This window comes from Coptis chinensis, chromosome 6 (assembly GCF_015680905.1).
Source record: "Coptis chinensis isolate HL-2020 chromosome 6, ASM1568090v1, whole genome shotgun sequence".
Classification (NCBI taxonomy): Eukaryota; Viridiplantae; Streptophyta; class Magnoliopsida; order Ranunculales; family Ranunculaceae; genus Coptis; species Coptis chinensis.
Genome location: NC_141461.1, coordinates 83,637,627 through 83,656,945, shown reverse-complemented (window position 1 = coordinate 83,656,945; position 19,319 = coordinate 83,637,627). Strand labels below are relative to the sequence as shown.

Here is a 19,319-nt window from a genome sequence, read left to right as displayed (position 1 = left end):
TGAGGTGAAATAAAAGAATATTAATTTGATCGAATTAAATGGCATGTTAATTGGCTTACGTCGCCAAGTTTTCTTTATGATATATATATATACATATATGTTCCGGGTATGTATATGATAGTCAGTAGCAGTTGGTTATTGTTGACTTTGAATTTATTTAGATGTGTCAGAACTCAAAAGTTAAAAGTTTGAACTTCTCATTTTTTTCTACGTTTTGGTTATAGCTATAAGGGTTACTATTTTAAGTAATGATATGATATATTAAAATATATAGTGGTATTGTACGTATGAAGTTTGGAATTGTCTCAAAAGCTGCTACTGTTACCAACTGTTGTAGGTTTGGTTATCGCTAAAGTTAACTTTTGAGTGTTTTAGATTGTTATAATTACAGCTAAGGTTCACTTCTAAAGTGCTTAGGTGGTTAAGCATGAGTTAGATAGCATTCTACTGCCAAGTTTCTCTATTGATAGATGTGTCTTCATGGATATAGATCTATGGACGTGGGTATACAATTACTTAGTTTCATTAAGGTTCGGTTATAGCTATTGGTAACATACATGACCATTGCTTATGTTCAAGTCTAGTTTTTCTTGACATTGAGCTAATCTTGTGCGTTGTTCAAGTTTTATTTTGGACCTTGTTAAAACATGAAAAAGTAAGGTTTGGAAGTCTTCTTTTTAACCCAATTGACCTCGTTGCATTCTGAGGTTTGTGGATATAGTTATGGTGTTCAGAAGTTAGCACGTCAGAATTTTCTGACTGCAGAAATCCGGATCTGTGCCTGTTTTCGAACCACGTTTTCATATAGTTAGGTTCGGATTCAAAACCTCGCCAAAACATGAAAGAGTGAGTTTTCTGAGTCTTCTTTCCAACCCAATTGGCCTCGACGCATTCCGAGGTCTGTGGAGATAGATATAAGGTATAGAAGTTTGGTTGACAGAAAACAGTGCGTCAGAAATCAGTTTCTACTCACTGTGTTCAAGTCCAGTTTTAAAATAGTTAGGGTGAGAGTTAGAATTTTTATAAAACATAAAAGAGTAAGATCTAGAAGTATTCTTTCTATTCCAATTGGCCTCATCGCATTCGAAGGCCTGTGGAATTAATTATGGTGTTTGGAAGTTTGACTGGCAGAAATCAGTTTCTTCGCACTGTGTTCGAGCCTAGTTTTGGCACATTTAGAATGAGATCGAGTGTTTTTGTAAAACATGAGAAAGTAAGTTCTGTGTGTCAGCCTTTCAACACAAAAAGCCTTGTCTCGTTTGGACACCTGTGGAAAGAGTTGAGCCATTCGGAAGATAGTCCGTCAGAAATCTAATTTGCTGAAGATTAGGATTTTTACCGTTTTCGACTTAAGTTTTCTTCTAGATAGGCTGAGGTTGGGACTTCGAGTTCTACATGAAAAAAGTATATCTACATACCTTAGTTTTAAGTAATTAAGTTACATGTCATTTGGATGAATGTAGGAAAAACTATAGCATTGACTATGTGGTCGATAAGAACTACGAGAAGGCTTGATTCCAATCTCGAAGATTTGGATCATTAGGTGACTTTGAGCAAAAGTACAGCCACTACACTATATCTATAATATATATATTAGTTTGTGTGATAACTATGTGATTGTGTTAGAAATCTTGTTGTTTTGATACTACATAAATATATATGTGTGAGATAGAAGTTGTATATGAATATAGACTTTAGTATATGTAGATATGTTTTGGACATTAGTGTGTGTGGACTTGAATTTGGGTTAATGAACTATTTGTTTACAATATTGTATATATGAGTGTGGTTATGTAAATTGTATTTGTTTGATTGTAAGTCTGTTTACATTAAATGATGCTTAAGTGCTTGATTTGCCTTGACACGCGAAATGACTCTCTACATGTGTGGTCTGTTTTGACATGAGTAATGCTAGTATAATTATAAGTGATAATAATGTTTTAAAGTGTCGCCCACATCTTTAGAACTCTCCATGCCTCAGGATTTGGTAATGAGATATTATGACTTGTGATGTCATGTGATAGATGGGTATTCATTGAATGTGCCATGAATGACCCGGGTATTCATTGAATGTGCCATGAATGACCCAATAGTTTGGAATGCCCTAGAGAGGAACTAAGGTATTCGCCTTAAGGGTTGGTCGTATTCCTTGAATGTACGGGAATGTAGGTTTGGGTATTCCTTGAATGTGGCGGGAATGACTCAGGGCATTTATTGAATGTGCCATGAATGGCCCGTTAGTGTTATGATGGGTATTCCTTGAATGTGGCGGGAATGACCCAAGGTATTCATTGAATGTGCCATGAATGACCTGATATTTTGTTATGCCCAAAAGAGGCTTTGTGATTATGTGTATGAAAAGCCCAGAGATGGCTGTGACTCACAAGATTCTGAGTTTACAAGATGAAAGTATGTTTCACGGAGGCGATATCCCGCTTGGGGACGTATGTCTTGTAGTGGTACTTTCGGTGTGAGTGAGGCGACGGATATGTGTGATTTGGCAAATGTGTGTAGTGCAAATCGTGGAGTAGGAACTAAAAGGTTGGGCTGTGTCTTTGAATAAAGGAGTCAACAAGATAATTAATAAGCAAAGTAAAAATATTGATTTTACGTGTGATGGAGTTATTGCATATGATGTCTATGATTTCTTATGAGAAATGTTTACGTGGTTTGTATGAGTTGATACTCACAAGGGATGAATGTACTCCTTGGTTGTGACTTTTCCTCGTTCTCATAAGTAGACGAGTGATACTAAAGTAAAAATATATGAATTGTGTGATGTTATGGATATGAAGTGTGACGGTGAATAATACTAATAAATGATTGTGAGTTCTATATGTGATCGGAATTGACTATAACTTGATATGTTATTACTTAAACTATTAATGACTTGTGATAGTCCGAGATCTATGATTATGCACTTGAGAAACTTTATGACGTAATGATGTCATATGAATGACTACCCTTGATATAGGTATTATGATAAGTGGTATTCCCCAAATATCTTGGATCTAAACAGGTCATATCAATTAGACTTAAATGTCTTAAATGAGGTTTGGTTATGAATGGAATTTTGACTGGCTGAGATAAATCATTTTATTGTGATGTCTAACTCGTTTTTGCGGGGAGGGTAGGATCTATTAATCTTTTCTGCAGGGGGCGTAAATATCCTACCCTAAAGGCGGCGTGTTGGCTTAAAGGTAAGGTATACCAAACTCATTTTAATTAGGTTATCATATGTGCAGTTAATAAATGGAATGTAAGTGGTATTGTATTGTGAGTTATTTTGGAAAGTGGAAATGACGAAATAATTGTTATATGAGATTCTTAGAATTTGTATGTTGGGGTGAAATCTTACTTGGGAAGAAACTACACCGCCGTTTTGGAAAAACGGAACTATATTGTCTTCCAAGTTGAAATTGTTTGAAATGTTACATTTATTCATTTAAATGATTATTATATATTTTGTTGTTAGTCTACTCATACCAGCAAATTCAATTTGCTGACCCATGTTTGCTTTGTTTTGCAACGTGGGTGTGTTCTTGGGAACATAGATGGTGGAGTGCAATGGATAAGGAGACGTGATTTGGAGTTGCTCTTGGAGTCTTCTGGTTTAAGATTTTCTGAAGAGTTGGTTAGTTTCTTTATAGTTTAATAATGTGATTTAAGGATTTTTCCTTTTCGTTTCTTTTGATTTCAATTTTTTGTATATATCGTGTTTGATAACAGGGTTTTGGGTTTTGTTTCACCCCGGGTTTCCAGATAATTAAATATAATTGTTTTAAATATTGTCTGGAAATTTGGGGTGTGACACCAATGCCCTACCTCCACCCTTGAAGCGTCAATAGACGGCTACAACAAGGCCACCCTCCCAGCCAACTCCTTGACTGAGCCCACCATTTCAGCCTTCGTTCCACCACCTTTTTGTAGGCTGCATAAAGAGCTTGTCATAGGCCTCCTTGGCAACTTCCAGCTCCTTCTCGTACAGGTCAGAGATAGTTGCCATCTCCCTCAGCTTCCTATACATGGCCAAGACCTGACAACCAAAAAAATAAGTCAAAAAGCAATAAATCAAAGCACAAAGCAAAAGCACAGATCGGAAAGACACTTACAAAGTAGATGGAGCAAACCATATCTTTCAGGTTCGCCTCCAAATCCTTCCCAGTCTACAGCTGGTGCCTATCCCCATCTAAGGTAATACTCTCTAGCAACCCATTCGCGACTAGTGAAGACTTGATGCTACAGTCCATGTTCTTCACCAGCCGCGTCAGCCCACTCATGGGGTCGTAGTAGGTGACCGTTCTATCCAAAATGTCTGAATCACCACTCTTGTCACCTGGGGTCGCACTCCCTGACCCCTTGCACTTTTGGGCAGCTGGCTCAGTCTCACTAGCTTTCTTCTTACCCCGGGCATCAGCCACCCCCACGTTCACTGCCAGCTCCTTCAGGGTCATCCTCTTCAGAGGAGCCTGACCTGATGAAGTACGACCTTCCACCATAGCAGGTCGTTCCTCAGACTCAGTTCGGGTCCTCTTCGCCCCCTCAGGCTCAACCACCTCAGAATGCCTCTTCAGCTAAGGCCTGCAAAAGGGAGCAGGAATATCACCAACTCCCCTATAACTCCCACCACCACGACCTCCCCTATCACTTTCACCTCCCTCCCCAGCTCGTCTTGACATAGGACGGCTATCATAGCCTCCTCCAGCAACTCTCACTCCAGAAATAGGTGCTCTCTTTTGGCTCTTTTTCTCCATCTCAGTATCCGAGCTAGAATCAGAGATATCAAATATGAGCTTCCGAGCCCTTTTCTTCTGCTCAACTTTCTTCCGGTTGATATTCTCTCCTCCGCACTTCTTGAAGTAATGCCCAATCTCCCCGAAGATAGCTCGTTTCTCCTCCCAACTCAAAGAAACAAACTGTTATATAGCTCCAGCACTCGTACGCCCACGAATAGCAACCTCTGCAAAAACAAAATAAAGTGGTCAAAACGTTCAAAATATCAACTTCCATACATACACTACGACCTATAACATAACGACTTACCATCCCACTTTATAGTGCAATTATCCAACACCTAGTCAGAAAAACTATAATTACCCACAACCAATAACGGCCTACGCCCCCAATCCTCCTTACTCCCCCCCCCACAATCACAGCAAATTTCCCCTTCACCACCTGCAAACTAAAGTTCATTGCAGACGATCTCTTCACAGAGAAATGCTCTAGCATATCTGATAAATAGATGTTATAACCCCTCTCATTCAACAAATCCAATATATGGAAAACCCTCCAACTATTCCCTACGAGCTGACAAGGGGCTTTTCCACAAAAATTCAAAACCTCCACAGTAAGACGGGAGAATGGCAGCCTCATCCCAGCCTTTAACTAATCATAACAAACCACAACACCCCCATCCCGAGGAATGTAATCCTTGCCAAACACATTCCTCTCTCCACCCAGGTCGTAGACAGTTAGGTCGAAGTCTACCCAACCAAACTCCTCCCTCAAAGCAGCAGTACAACCTGCCGACCTAGGCCCCGCCTCCTCAGCCATCATCTCCAATGAGAAAGATGATGAAGCCTCACCTCCACTGCGAGCCCTAACACCACCATCTTCATCACTCACAAATCTCTCTCTCCACTGATCCAACTCAATTTTCCCACTCAAACTATCACTGGTAATAGACACTACGAAAGCAAAAAGGAAACAAAAGATCAAATTTTTTTCGATTGAAAGAATGCACCTGAAGACGACAAGGTTTTGGTTTTCTTTTTCTCTGCATTTTTCACTTGTGTTCATAGAATGAGAATGAGAAGCATTCACACGCAAAAACCCTTCAGCTGCACAAATCTCCAAAACTGATAAAACGTTTTGCCATCCCACAAAAAACAATCATAACCTCACCCACAAACCGCCACAATTTGGGCCCATGGACCAAATCCAACAGTTCCCGCACATTTTCCAAAACCATTTAAATGAACCAATTGTATGACATGTGTTTGAAAGCTTTACTTTATCTTTTCTTTTCACACCACATCTGTCCAAAGAATAAATAAAATAAAGGGGATTGTGTAAGTACCTTACGTTGTACATTCATATCACTACAGCACATGTGTTCACACACCAGGTCGTACTTCACTAGCTTGTACCAAGCCATCAAGACGTAACAACAACCCAGACTCAGGACGTCCCAAATATCATATATAGCCATATATATACGAAAACAAATAATCTACCGTGATCCTGAAACTCAGTCAACGCACCAATCAATGAGACATTTACTTTGTAAGATCAGGAGTAATGACGAATCATCAAGATAGCACAAAATATGGATATACACTTGATAACGGCCTAGAGCAAATAAAAAAGGTCATCTCAAACATCTATAAGTAGAAAGAGATGAACTACGTAAGGCTTGATTGAAGTTTACCCAAGGAACTTGATACGTAGGCAACTCTTGTCCCAAGAAAGAGTGCAGTCATTCCCTACCAACCACAACATCAGGTCGTAGACCCAAAATATAACACCTCTATACTAACTTTTAAAAAACTACGGTGATCGATTGATTCATGTCTAGGCAGTTACTTATGACAAACACTATGGATAACTACAACTTGCATATGGTTTCCACATTTTCACTAAATTATACTTTGAGTCGCAGAGGAATAAAGACAATGTAGTTTAACACATATGGATTAATACTTGAAATGCAGCATTCTAAGTTTACATGTAGATGAGAACTAGTAAAGATGAGTTTGCTCTCGCCAGGCTTTTGAGCTTGGGTCTTAATGAAAATGAAAAAGTAAAGTAGTTCAACAGTAGATATCTCAATTTCATCATCACTGTGTCTATGATACTCCATACTCCGATCATCCGCTCAAGTGATCACTATACTCATTTCGGAAGTTTGAGAGATAGGTAGAAGGATTGTGTGAAGTAGGGTGGTATAAGAGTTTAGGGATATAGTGGAATTTGAGTATACTACTCTTTTTGTTTTTTGGGTGGACAAATAGACCACTTTCTCTATTTTCCATGAACTCTTTCTAGCTTTGAAAATGTATCAATTATTGTAGAATTAAACAACTAATTAAATAGACAAAACACAAGATGTATAGTGGTTCGGTGCCATTACGGCAAGCTACGTCCACGGGAGAAGAAAGAGATATTATTGCTTGGTTGGTTTTGTTTTTGTGTTACAGAGGTGTTTATATATCACAACATGAGTGCATATTCGTGTCTATAGTTTCCAAAAGGATTGGAGACTTTTCTTTATAGAAAACATACGAATCTGGAAAATCTCTGTCAAAACCGACTAGGGCGCGCCCCACGCTCCAATTAGTCTTGCTCAAGGTGCGACCCACGCTCTTGCCTTGGTTGACCTCTAGTACCTTCAGCGCGACCCGTGCTCGACTTGGCCTTGCCCAAGATGCGACTCGCGCTTTCTTTTTCTTCTCCCACACTCCCCCTCAAGTTGGTGCCAAGATATCCAGCGAACCCAACTTGGAGAGAATATCATGGAACTTGGAAGCTGGAAGTCCCTTGGTAAAAATGTCTGCAAGCTATTGGTCACTTCGAACAAAGGAGGTAGTGACAATGTTATACTGTACTTTTTCACGCACAAAATGACAGTCAATTTCGATATGCTTAGTTCTCTCATGAAACACCGAATTTGCAGCAATGTGCATAGCAGCTTGATTATCACAGTAAAATGTAGTTGACAGATGCAACCCAAAACACAAATCCTTCAGAAGAGCGCAAAGCCATATGATTTCACTGGTGGTGGAAGCCATTGCCTTGTACTCATCTTCTGCACTAGAACGAGCCACTACATTATGTTTCTTGCTCTTCCAAATGACTAAATTACCTCCCACAAAGGTACAATAACCGGAAGTAGACCTCCGATCAACTGGACATCCTGCCCAATTAGCATCTGTGTAAGCAGTAATAGATGTATGCCCATTTTTCCGCATCCAAATACCTCTGCCTGGTGACCCTTCCAGATACTGCAGTATTCTAAAAACTGTATTCATATGTGGAGTCCTTGGAGCATGCATAAAACGACTAACCAAGCTTACTACATAAGAAATATCTGGTCGGGTAATAGTTAAATATATTAGCAACTAATCGCTGATACTGACCAATGTCAGTAAGAAGATCACCAGTGTTGTCCAACTTGGCTCCACTATCAGTTGGAGAATCAGATGGTTTTACCCCCAGCTTTCCTGCTTCACTCAAAATATCCAACACATACTTTCTTTGATTTAGAAATATACCTTTTTTTGAATAAGCAATTTTGACCCTAACAAAATACTTCATAATACCCAGATCCTTGATGGCAAACTTCTTGTGTAGTAACTCCTTGAGCTTAGAAATCTCGATAAGGTCATCACCTGTGGTAACTATGTCATCAACATAAATAAGAACAATAACCAAGCCTGACCTACTAGATTTAACAAATAAGGAAGGATCAGCATCATTTCGCTTAAGGCCGGTCATAGCTAGAACAGAACTGAGCTTGTCATACCATGCTCGTGGAGATTGTTTAAGTCCATAGATAGCCTTTTTTAACTTGCATACTAATCCGACCTTAGTCTCCTTCGGATGTCCAGGTGGGATGCTCATATACACTTCTTCTTTAAGATCTCCGTGTAAGAATGCATTTTTCACACCCATCTGAAATAATTTCCAGTCTTGATTCACAGCTAGAGATACAAGAACTCTAAACGTATTCATCTTTGCAACTGGTGCAAAAGTCTCCTTGTAGTCCTGACCATAAGTTTGGGTGAATCCCCTTGCAACAAGTCGAGCTTTAGACCTCTCTAAGGAACCATCACTGTTGAACTTGTTTCTGAACACCCACCGCCAATCAACAGTTTTCTTTCCATATGGTAGCATAACAATATCCCAAGTTTTATTCTCGTCTAGAGCACGAAGTTCTTCTTGCATCGCCTTTCTCCATACTGGATGAGAGTTAGCTTCTCTAAAGTTCTTAGGTTCTTGCACGTCATGGATTGTACTTAAGAAAGCATGATGAGATGAAGTGATATTGGCATACGTTATATACTCCTGGAGAGGATATGTAACATCATGCAAAGAATAAAAATTTATATGAGTCACTGGAGGATGCCGTTCTCTATCAGATTTATAGTAATCCTTGAGAGTTACTGGAGGTCGTTTCTCTCATTCAGATTGTCTAGAAACTGGAGGAGCTAGAGAAGCACCAGAGCGCGCCCCACCCTCAGTTTGCTCATCTTAGGAGCGCACCCGCTCCCCATCTACTGGATGTCGAGGATCACCAGAGCGCGCCCCACCCTCAATATACTTTCAGTCTGGGAGCGCGCCCACGCCCTTGCTTCAGTAGAGCCCAATTCTTCAGTGGTAGGAACAATACCTTCACCAACCATTAGGACAGGAATAATGCCTTCACCAACTGCTCGGAGAGGAAAGAAATCAGTAGTAGTAACAACTGGGAGAGGTGCCAAATTTGCCAAACACTCCCCCCGAGACCGATTCCCAGGCACAGCTGAATCGTGAAAGAAAGCCTCAGATTCCACAAATCGGACATCACGAGAGACAACCAATTTACTTGTCGCAAAATTGTAGCATATGTAGCCTTTTTGTGTGGTAGAATAACCAACAAACACACATCGAGTAGCCCGAGCATCAAATTTATCTCGATGAATAACTTGCTGATGCACATAACAGACACACCCAAACACTCGTAGATGAGAGAGATCTAGCGGCCTAGCTTTTAGCACTTCCAATGGGGATTTAAAACCAAGAACCCGACTGGGAAGACGATTAATCAAATAGGTAGCAGTTAAGACACCATGAGACCAGTAGTGCTTAGGAATATTCATGCCTAACATAAGAGCACGAGTGGTCTCCAAAGGGTGTATGTTCTTTCTTTCAGCCACGCCATTCTACTGAGGTGTGCCAACGCAGCTAGTTTGATGAATTATCCCCTGGCTATGAAGATACTCAGGTAACATACCTTTACAAAACTCAGTGCCATTGTCAGATCTAAACATCTTGATATTATCACCAAACTGGTTAGTAATCATAGTATGAAAATCCTTGAATACAGTCACAACCTCAGTTTTTTATTTCAATAAATATAACCATGTAGCACGAGATTTATCATCAATGAACAACACAAAATACTTATAGCCATCATAGGAATTAACGGGAGCAGGTCCCCATAAATCAGAATGAATTAACTCAAACAACTTATTTGACACAGAATTCGAGTTTGGAAATGATAAACGAGTTTGTTTAGAAAATTGACAAACATCACAAACATCCTCAGAGTTTAAATAAACATGCGGAAACAAATTTGATAGGACATGACTAGATGGATGCCCAAGTCTTTTATGCAAAATACAACTCTCAAGTAAATCACTAGCTTGACACGCCTTCTTATGCGACTTCAACAAATAGAGTCCATTGGAATAAATTCCTTCACCAATCGTCCTCTTCGACTTTCGATCCTAAAAGACGACAAAGTTAGGAGAAAAAATGACATCACAATTTAAAGAATTGGTAAGTTTTCCAACAGATAGAAGTTAAACAGGGAATGATGGAACAGCTAGAGCATCACTCTTGAGACTTTGATAAAAAAAAATCACTTGACCACTACCTAGAATGGGAACGGTGGAACCATTGGCTATGGAAATATTATGATTTTCAGTTTTGGATACAAAATTATGGACAGAGGCAGGACAATTAGCCATATGATCAGTAGCCCCTGAATCAATTATCCATGAGTTACTGTTTTCTGGCATAGTAAAATAGGCAAGTAAATTACATGACGCATGAGTTGAGGCAAACTGACCTTTGCTAGAAGACATGGACTTAGTGAGTTGTTGGAGAATTTGACTCAACTGATGACTAATATCTGAGTTGGACATTGATGTCTTGGCAACAGCAGCATGCTCTTTCTTGGACAGTTCCTTTTCCTTCTTAAGATGGGGATATAATTCCCAACAACAGTCCTTGGTGTGCCAGTTCTTTCCAAAATGATCACAGTGAGATAATTCCCTTTTTTTCTTACCCTTTTCAAATCCCTGTGACTTCTTTCTAAAATCGTTTTCTACAAGTAATATAGTAGATTCAGAGATTGAGGACTTTACCTCGGAGTTCATGGTTTTCTTCCTTGTTTCCTCCCTCTGAATAGTTGCACAAACAGCAGCAAGTGATAGAAGAGTGATTTTCATTAGAATATTGCTTTCCAGATTTTCATATTCTGGTTTAAGACTACGAAATACTGTGAAGATTTTATCCTCTTCAGGCCGTTTCAACAGAGTCTTCGCATCAATGGTGTGTGGACGATATATGTTTAACTCATCCCACAATTTCTTCAAATTCCCAAGGTGTTCTGTAAAAGTCTTCTCACCTTGTTGCAAAGCACCGATTGCGAATTGAAGTTCAAACGCACGGGCAAAATTATTCTGGTTTCCATATAAATCTTCAATTGAATCCCACGTCTCCTTCGCAGAATCAAAGAAAGTAAAAATTCCAGCAATAATAGACTCCATAGAATTTAGTAACTAAGATCGAACAAGCTGATCATTGGAAACCCAATTCTCAAATTCGGCATCATCAATGGCAGGACACACCTTTGCACCATTAATGAACCCTAATTTCCTCTTTCCACCAAGCGATAGCGAAATAGCCCTAAACCAAGGTATATAGTTCATTCCATTCAAGAGAATCGACGACAGCTTCCAACCAGGATTAGAATCAGTCTCTGTTGTAATAGCAGGTTTTGGGTTTGGTTTTGGATCGGACATAGTGTATTGTGTTTATCTAGATTGATTTTGAGAAGAGATTAAGCGCTCCTCTCTGATACCATGTAGAATTAAATAACTAATTAAATAGACAAAACACAAGATGTATAGTGGTTCGGTGCCATTACGGCAACCTACGCCCACGAGAGAAGAAAGAGATATTATTGCTTGGTTGGTTTTGTTTTTGTGTTACAGAGGTATTTATATAGCACAACATAAGTGCATATTCGTGTCTATAGTTTTCAAATGGATTGGAGAGTTTCTTTTATAGACAACATACGAATCTGGAAAATCTCTGTCAAAACCGACTAGAGCGCGCCCTGCGCTCCAATTAGTCTTGCTCAAGGCACGATTCGCGCTCTTGCCTTGGTCAACCTCCAGTACCTTCAGTGCGAGCCGCGCTCGACTTGGCCTTGCCCAAGGTGGGCAAGGAGCAACCCGCGCCTTTTCTTTCTTCTCCCACAATTATACTGTACATGCATCAAAAGTTTTAATCAACATTCCCATATATCCTTGTTCAAAAGGGATACAGCTATGCTTTTTAAGCACAATTTTCTACTTCCAACTAGATTTATCTCTCTTCTGTTGAAGATGAAATAGTAAAGTTTCGGACAGTAAAGAGTTTTGACCAATAAGAAAAAAGAGAGGAATTGACGGGAAACTCCAGCGTTAGTGTTGCGAGTCAGAGAAGAAGCAAAGCAAATGGGCACTGTCACTCTCTTTCTTCTCCTGGGAAATTCCAGGAAGGTAATTCGATCTTTTTGGTTTTTTGAGGTTAATAACAAAAAAAAAAAAACACGTTATGTTCTTCTGTTCATTGAATAGAATTTGGAGAGATCGAATATTAATACTGAGAGAGGGAAAATTGGAGCTGCATTTCCGTTTTTACCCTTTTTTTTAAGTAATTTACTCACCCGGTCCCGAAAATAAAAACGAGTGGCTGAGAATCCCGCGTACAGCTCGCACACCGCCAGATTTAGATGTGGAATTGAAAGGTGAACCTCCAAGGGGTGATCTTGACGTGAGCTTCTTCTTATTGATCCTATTAAGTGTCCCGGGATATTTTACATTTTTTAAAGAAGTTTTTCAACATGGAAATTAGGGGTGCCAATGGGTACCCGATTACTCGGAACCAAACCGAAACCGAAACCAAATATTCTGATTTTGGGTCTTAAAAAGTTAGATCCATTTAAAATGGGTCATTAAAAACCGAATCGGTAAAAAACCAAAATCATTGAACCGAATGGTAAAAAATCCACGAGTATCTGAACCAAAACCGGAACCGATTATTATAATTTCGATATATAAAATTTAGTATTATATTACATTTAAGATAATCAAACTCATACATTATAATATAAAATATATTTTTTATGTGTAAAAGTCTATTAAATATATATATATATATATATATATATATAATAGTGAATGTATGTTGTTAAATATATATTTTATAACTATACGTGAAATAAGTGTATCATAGATGTTAATAATAATGTCAACGTGTATATTATGAATTAACTAATACATTTTATATTTATTAACTTATGCATGTATATATTTAAATAGAATACACATACTTGATATATTGTGGTACACGCACTTATTATAAACCAATATATAGTGTTCATATTAAAAAATAGTAATGAGATGTAATTATAAGACGCATGTACTCGCATGTTCGATTTAAAATGCGAGTTAATATATGTGTACAAATATATGTGTATGCACGTAAAATATATCAAGGTAACAAATATATGTGATTGCACGTGTACACGATCGAGTTAATACAAGGAAACAAATATATGTTTATGCACGTAAAAAAAAAATCAAAATTATAAGGTTAGATATTTGATTATTTTAATTTCTATATCAAAGGTTTAAATTATCACATGAATAGTAAATGTTTTAACGTGTATGATTGATACGTATTCATAAATTGATGTAAATATAATTGTTGATACATCACTAATTATATATAAAATATTATCATATAGAAAAATAAAAAAATAAAAATAAAAACAAGTTTTAGTGTTTAAATTATTGAAATTGTTTAATAATCATAATAAATAAGAAAGACCCGAATTAGAACCGAAACCTATAAAAATCCGTAGGTTTTTATGGTTTTGGGTTGGGTTCTATGATCCTCATACTAAAACCGTTGAGAACCGAAACAGATAAAACCGCAAATAGTAAAACCCAAACCGAAACTACTAAGACCTGACCCCAAAACCGACCCGTTGGCACCCTTAATGAAAATGCTCTTTTATAAGCATTTAGACTTTCGCGGCATTGGCCCATCTAAATATAAATAAATAAGATTACAACAATGTTGTATTTAGACTTTCAGCAACATGAATTACACAATTTCCCAATCAAAAAAAAATTACACAATTACACTACACCATTTGGGCCAAACAGAAACAGACCCTAATCCGTTATTGTTTGGCCCAAATGGTGTAGTATACTGGCACTGAAAATTGTTGCGGGTCGGGGATTTATGATGTTGATGCTTGTTAAATATGAGTTTTAACTTCCAGAATGATTAGAACCTTGGAAGCAGTAGTGGATCGCAATAATTGCACAAAAATAGTTTATAGAATGTGGAAAGTCGTGGGCGCGTTTTACACTAAATTTGTTTTCAAGTTTGGTCAACTGTCCACAATGGTTTGTCTGTTTAACTATAATACCTCATTTTCTATCACTCTCTTTAAAAGAAGGGCTAATCTGTTTTCTTCCTCATTCAGTAGTGAGAGAGAATGCAAAGGTTTGCTAATACTTACTGGAATGGATCAGGAGTATACAGGCACTTTTTAGAAACAATATGTCCACCATTAAAAAAAGTTAGTGAAACAACCAGAAAAACGAAGAATAAGCAGACAGCTCTGTTTCTCTTCATTTGTTCTCTCTTTGTGACTGCCTTGGTTTATTCCTACTACATCAACTTTGTAAGTCTTCTTTCTTTGAATTCTTCACTACTTTCTAACTTTTAAACATAATCTTAGTGCAACTTTTTGTCTGCACTCATGGTTGATTGATTGTCACATATGAGCACTGTCATAGGAGTATAGGACATTAGGACTTCATCATGATCATGGAACTACAAAATTGCGTAGACTTCTGTCTCTCAACAAACACAAAAATCAGTTTCTGCCAAAACTCAAACTAATATGTGCAGGTCCAACAAACTAAATGGCCTACTGCCTAAGTTATATTCTGGAGCCTTGGACGATAATTTGGTGAAGAATGAATGTAGCATTTCTTCTTAGAGAATTGGTTTTGTTTTAATTGACATTCTCAAACTCATAGTTCGAAGTATCACACATTCACACATAACCCTGCACTTTGTATTACGAGCATTCTTCCTCAAAATTCTTTCCTAAACAATGTCTTAAAACCAATGACACCTACTTAGACAGTTAGACATAACAGAGTCCATCTGGTATATATAAACAACGAAGTTTGTACTAGACAACTAGCTAGTTCAACATTTTTCCTTTCCTAGATTAATTTTGGTGTTACTTATGTTTCACATTGCACTAGATTCCATCTTTTTTCCTAATTTTGTCTTGATTTGTATTGCACAATGCAGTTAGTAGCAGTCACGGGATCAATATCTCCAAAACCCATCCTTAAATCCAGACAATCGTCCCGTGAATATTCAGAACATTCCAAAACTACTCGCCCAAAAAAAAACAGAATCCACTATTCTCTCACCTGCAACACAACCAATCAAACAAAAAGACTAAAATGTCCCAAAAACTTATCCCTTGTAGACCACGAACCACAATCCTCATCCAAAACGTGTCCCGATTACTTCCGTTGGATCCACGAAGATTTACGGCCATGGAAAGAAACTGGTATCACAAGGGAAATGGTAGAGAGTGCAAGAAGAACAGCTAATTTCAGATTAGTGATCGTAAATGGAAAACCTTTTGTGGAAATGTATAAGAAACCGTTTCAAACAAGACATGTGTTTACCCTATGGGGCATATTACAACTACTAAAGTTGTACCCAAAAAAATTACCTGATTTAGATCTCATGTTTGATTGTAATGACAGACCAGCTATCATAAAAGGTTATTACATAGGACCCAATGCCACAGTTCCGCCGCCTTTGTTTAGTTATTGCGCAGATGATGCAACTTTGGACATTGTGTTTCCTGATTGGTCTTTCTGGGGTTGGTAATGCTTCTGCACTTTCTCTTTTTCTTTTTTTCGTTTCACCCTGCAGTGTATTACAATTTAAAGTATAATGTTATACAAATTCTACCTATGATACATTTTATTGTTATATTATACAAATTTTCTCCACTCTCTCCAAAAGGAAAAAGTAAACCTGAAAAAAGGAATTTCTTGTCAAAATTCTTTTGCCAAATTCATTGTTCTGATTGAAAAAAACTTGCACATATTTACCAGGCCTGAAATTAATATAAAGCCCTGGGATTTCTTGTTGGAGGAAATCAGACAAGGGAATGGAAAGGTTAAGTGGACAAAACGGGAACCATACGCATACTGGAAAGGAAACCCTCGAGTTGCCTGGACTAGGAAGGACCTCCTCAAATGTAATGTCTCTGAGAAACAGGACTGGAATGCACGTCTATACGCTCAGGTAAGAATTTAAGAATCACTCTGTAAGTCACTCATTGTTGTAAAGTGCACTGTTGCGTATGGCAAAAAGATGCATATATCAAGTTGCCTTTTGACTTAGCTATAGATGTGATGAATGGTGATCTAATGTTAATCTTAACGACTCCATTTGTTGCATTCCAAATTTTGATATGAAGATTGTGCAAATGATAGAAAATGTTCTTCTTTCTATATGTGACAGTAGCTTAAATACACAATTTCATTCGGAGATTTGTAGGATTGGCTTGCTGAAATTGAAAAAGGTTATAAACAATCCAACTTAGCTGACCAATGCATCCACAGGTATGAGTGTTAACTTTTACTTGCGTCGAGCTTCATTTAGATTATAGCTCTTTTTCTGTTTCGTTTAAAGATAGTTTTGAAGTATTCTCTTATGAAAATTCCAAGGTTTTGGACTGTTTTTCCTGAAAATTTCATACAGATATAAGATCTACATTGAAGGAAAGGGCTGGTCTGTTAGTGAGAAATACATACTGACATGTGATTCTGTCACTCTGATTGTAAGACCCCGGTACTATGATATGTTCACAAGAGGTCTTGTGCCTATGCAACATTACTGGCCTATAAAGGACTACGACAAATGCAGATCTATTAAGTTTGCTGTGGAGTGGGGTAATTCACACAAGAAAAAGGTATAGTATCACTCTCTCACACACACAAATGTGCGGTCATTCAGTCATTTTTATCCAATTTAGTCTTAACAGCATCAGTCCTAATTAATCTTTATGCGTGTATTATTCTGTCAGGCCAAAGAAATAGGAAAAGCAGCAAGTAACTTCATCTACAAAAATCTGACCATGGAATATGTGTATGACTACATGTTTCATCTATTAAGCGAGTATGCCAAGCTCTTAAAATACCAACCTAACAAACCAAGAAAGGCGATAGAGTTCTGCTCTGAGACCATGGCTTGTACTGCGAGTGGATTAGTTAGGAAGTTCATGGAGGATACTATGGTGAGAACTCCTAGAGATACAATTCCATGCAATTTGCCATCTCCTATGGATCCCCTCACTTGGCTAACTGTAAATAAGAAGAAAGAAGATTCTGTAAAACAAGTAGAAATGTGGGAGAAGGAATATTGGGACGATCTGACAAAATAGCTCAAAAGGTCCCCTTTAATGTGTTGTATCTTGCCATATGAATTACGAATGTAGGATGATGCATGTCTCATGTAGCATTTGAACAGTTTTCTAGCTTTCCACCACCACCACCACCACCCCCCAAAAGACCACGGCACATTCAAGTCAACCCAAGCTTTGTTGTTATCTTTTTGGTCAAGACATGTAAGAATACTTCATTGCCCTTTTGCTTGTACAATGACATATATACCCCGTGACTTCCCCAAAGACCCTCTTAGAAGTCAAACTCAACTAAGACACACGTCATGATCTCCTCAAGTCTATCCAACGGTTGGAATTGCATAAAAGATAAACTAAAAAACAGAAGTTTTTAATTAGACCCCCCCCCTATAATTACTTAACCTCCCAAACATTAAACTACGGCTTATTGGCTTGTACAAAGTAGGAGAAGACCATTAGCTTTTCACATATTGTATTGGACAAATTTCAAACACTTCCACCTTCCAATTTGGCTTCCAAATGACGAATTTGGTGAAGGAGAATATCCCTTGGTTGGTGTTTAAACTAAATTGAGGTTAAAAAAATTAGGGTTTAGCTAAATTGAGGCTTAATTGGGGTTTGCTAGGTGTTTTTGTGTCTTTTAAGTTGGTGGTGGCGGAGTTTTGGTGGTGTATGGCTTGGAAAAGATGATGCTACAATGAGGGTAATTATGTAATTTCATAATGTTAAGTGTGTGGATGTCATTTGATAAGTATTGGTGGTAACCGTCGGATTAGAGTTCACGAGATCATGACACGTGTCCTACATGGTTTGAATTCCAATTTTGTTTTTGCTAAAGTCACGGGGTATTTATGTAATTATACATAGAAAAAGGCATTAGAGTATTTTCATTTGTCTTGACCAAAAACATTACATTCAAACTCAGTTGACTAGGATGTGTCGTGGTCTTGGGGGGTAAAGCTATAGATGAAAGAAGTGGGGGGTATAAAGCTAGTCACGCCCTCCCCCCCGCCCCCCTTAATTATCTACCACACCTCCAAAATTTTAACAATTATAGTGAGAATATAATCAACAAAAAAGAAATAGTATGAAAAAAAAACTAATAAAAAACATTCCAATAAACCAACATTTTTTTTATTTCTCTTTTTACCCTCACAAAATTATCATTTATCATTTATTTTGAGTCCAAAACCATTAAAAATGAACAAATGTGTCTTTGAATGTTTGATTGGTTAATGAAACTAAAACAAATAGCCAAAGGCCCAAAGCCCAACCGGTCAGTTTGTATAATTCTAATATCACCCATAACAAACCTGTAAGCTCTCTTTCCTTTCTTTCACTCTTAATTCTTAAACAAGCGTCAGACCTCAACCCAAAAAAAATAAAAAACAAATTCAGAAAGGACTTGCGACGCAGCTTGTTCCACGTTTGTCCTAATTATTTGTAAAACCCGTTATCATTATTAATAAAATTTCCACTTAAAAAAAAAATGTTGAATAAAATATATCTTTTATAGTTTTCTTCACATGATAGTAGGGTTATATAGACTTATAACATTATAGGAAGTTAACAATTTGTTGAATTGTTGTAAACTTGTGGACTAGATTATGTAGATATATATAGACATAGTAGTATCAATTAATGGCTCAAGTGTTTAAGTAGTTAACTTCACCAGTCCATATTAAATTCTTAGTAGTGTGAATTGAAATAAATGCATAATTTTGTTGATCTTTATTGTTTAAACCTTTTGACAAAAAAAAATTAAAAAAAAATTACATACTTTTTTTTAGGGGGGTGA

General features: G+C 37.6%; 2 protein-coding genes across 3 annotated transcripts; one reads left to right on the top strand and one right to left on the bottom strand.

Moving 5' to 3' along the window:
* Positions 1-10,565: 10,565 nt before the first annotated feature.
* On the bottom strand, positions 10,566-11,537 carry LOC147494929 (uncharacterized). The gene has a single exon (XM_086568279.1). The coding sequence runs from the start codon at positions 11,535-11,537 to the stop codon at positions 10,566-10,568; it is 972 nt and encodes a 323-aa protein (XP_086424405.1).
* Positions 11,538-14,503: 2,966 nt separating this feature from the next.
* LOC147494928 (uncharacterized) lies at positions 14,504-17,627 on the top strand. Of its 2 annotated transcripts, XM_086569426.1 has the most exons (7): positions 14,504-14,737; positions 15,382-15,734; positions 15,852-15,974; positions 16,209-16,401; positions 16,657-16,721; positions 16,861-17,071; positions 17,186-17,627. In XM_086569426.1, the coding sequence occupies exons 1-7, from the start codon at positions 14,549-14,551 to the stop codon at positions 17,540-17,542; spliced, it is 1,491 nt and encodes a 496-aa protein (XP_086425552.1). In that variant the 5' UTR covers positions 14,504-14,548; the 3' UTR covers positions 17,543-17,627. The 2 variants fall into 2 exon arrangements, with proteins under 2 accessions (XP_086425552.1, XP_086425551.1); XM_086569425.1 differs by having other exon boundaries at positions 14,507-14,737; positions 15,382-15,974.
* The last annotated feature ends 1,692 nt before the right edge of the window (positions 17,628-19,319 follow it).

Excerpts from the sequence above, each read along its gene's own strand:
- LOC147494928 (XM_086569425.1), top strand. The coding sequence starts at position 14,549 with ATGCAAAGGTTTGCTAATACTTACTGGAATGGATCAGGAGTATACAGG. Across the intron at positions 15,975-16,208 it reads GATTGGTCTTTCTGGGGTTG|GCCTGAAATTAATATAAAGC; the intron begins GTAATGCTTCTG and ends CATATTTACCAG. Across the intron at positions 17,072-17,185 it reads GTAATTCACACAAGAAAAAG|GCCAAAGAAATAGGAAAAGC; the intron begins GTATAGTATCAC and ends TTATTCTGTCAG.
- LOC147494929 (XM_086568279.1), bottom strand. The coding sequence starts at position 11,537 with ATGGAGTCTATTATTGCTGGAATTTTTACTTTCTTTGATTCTGCGAAG.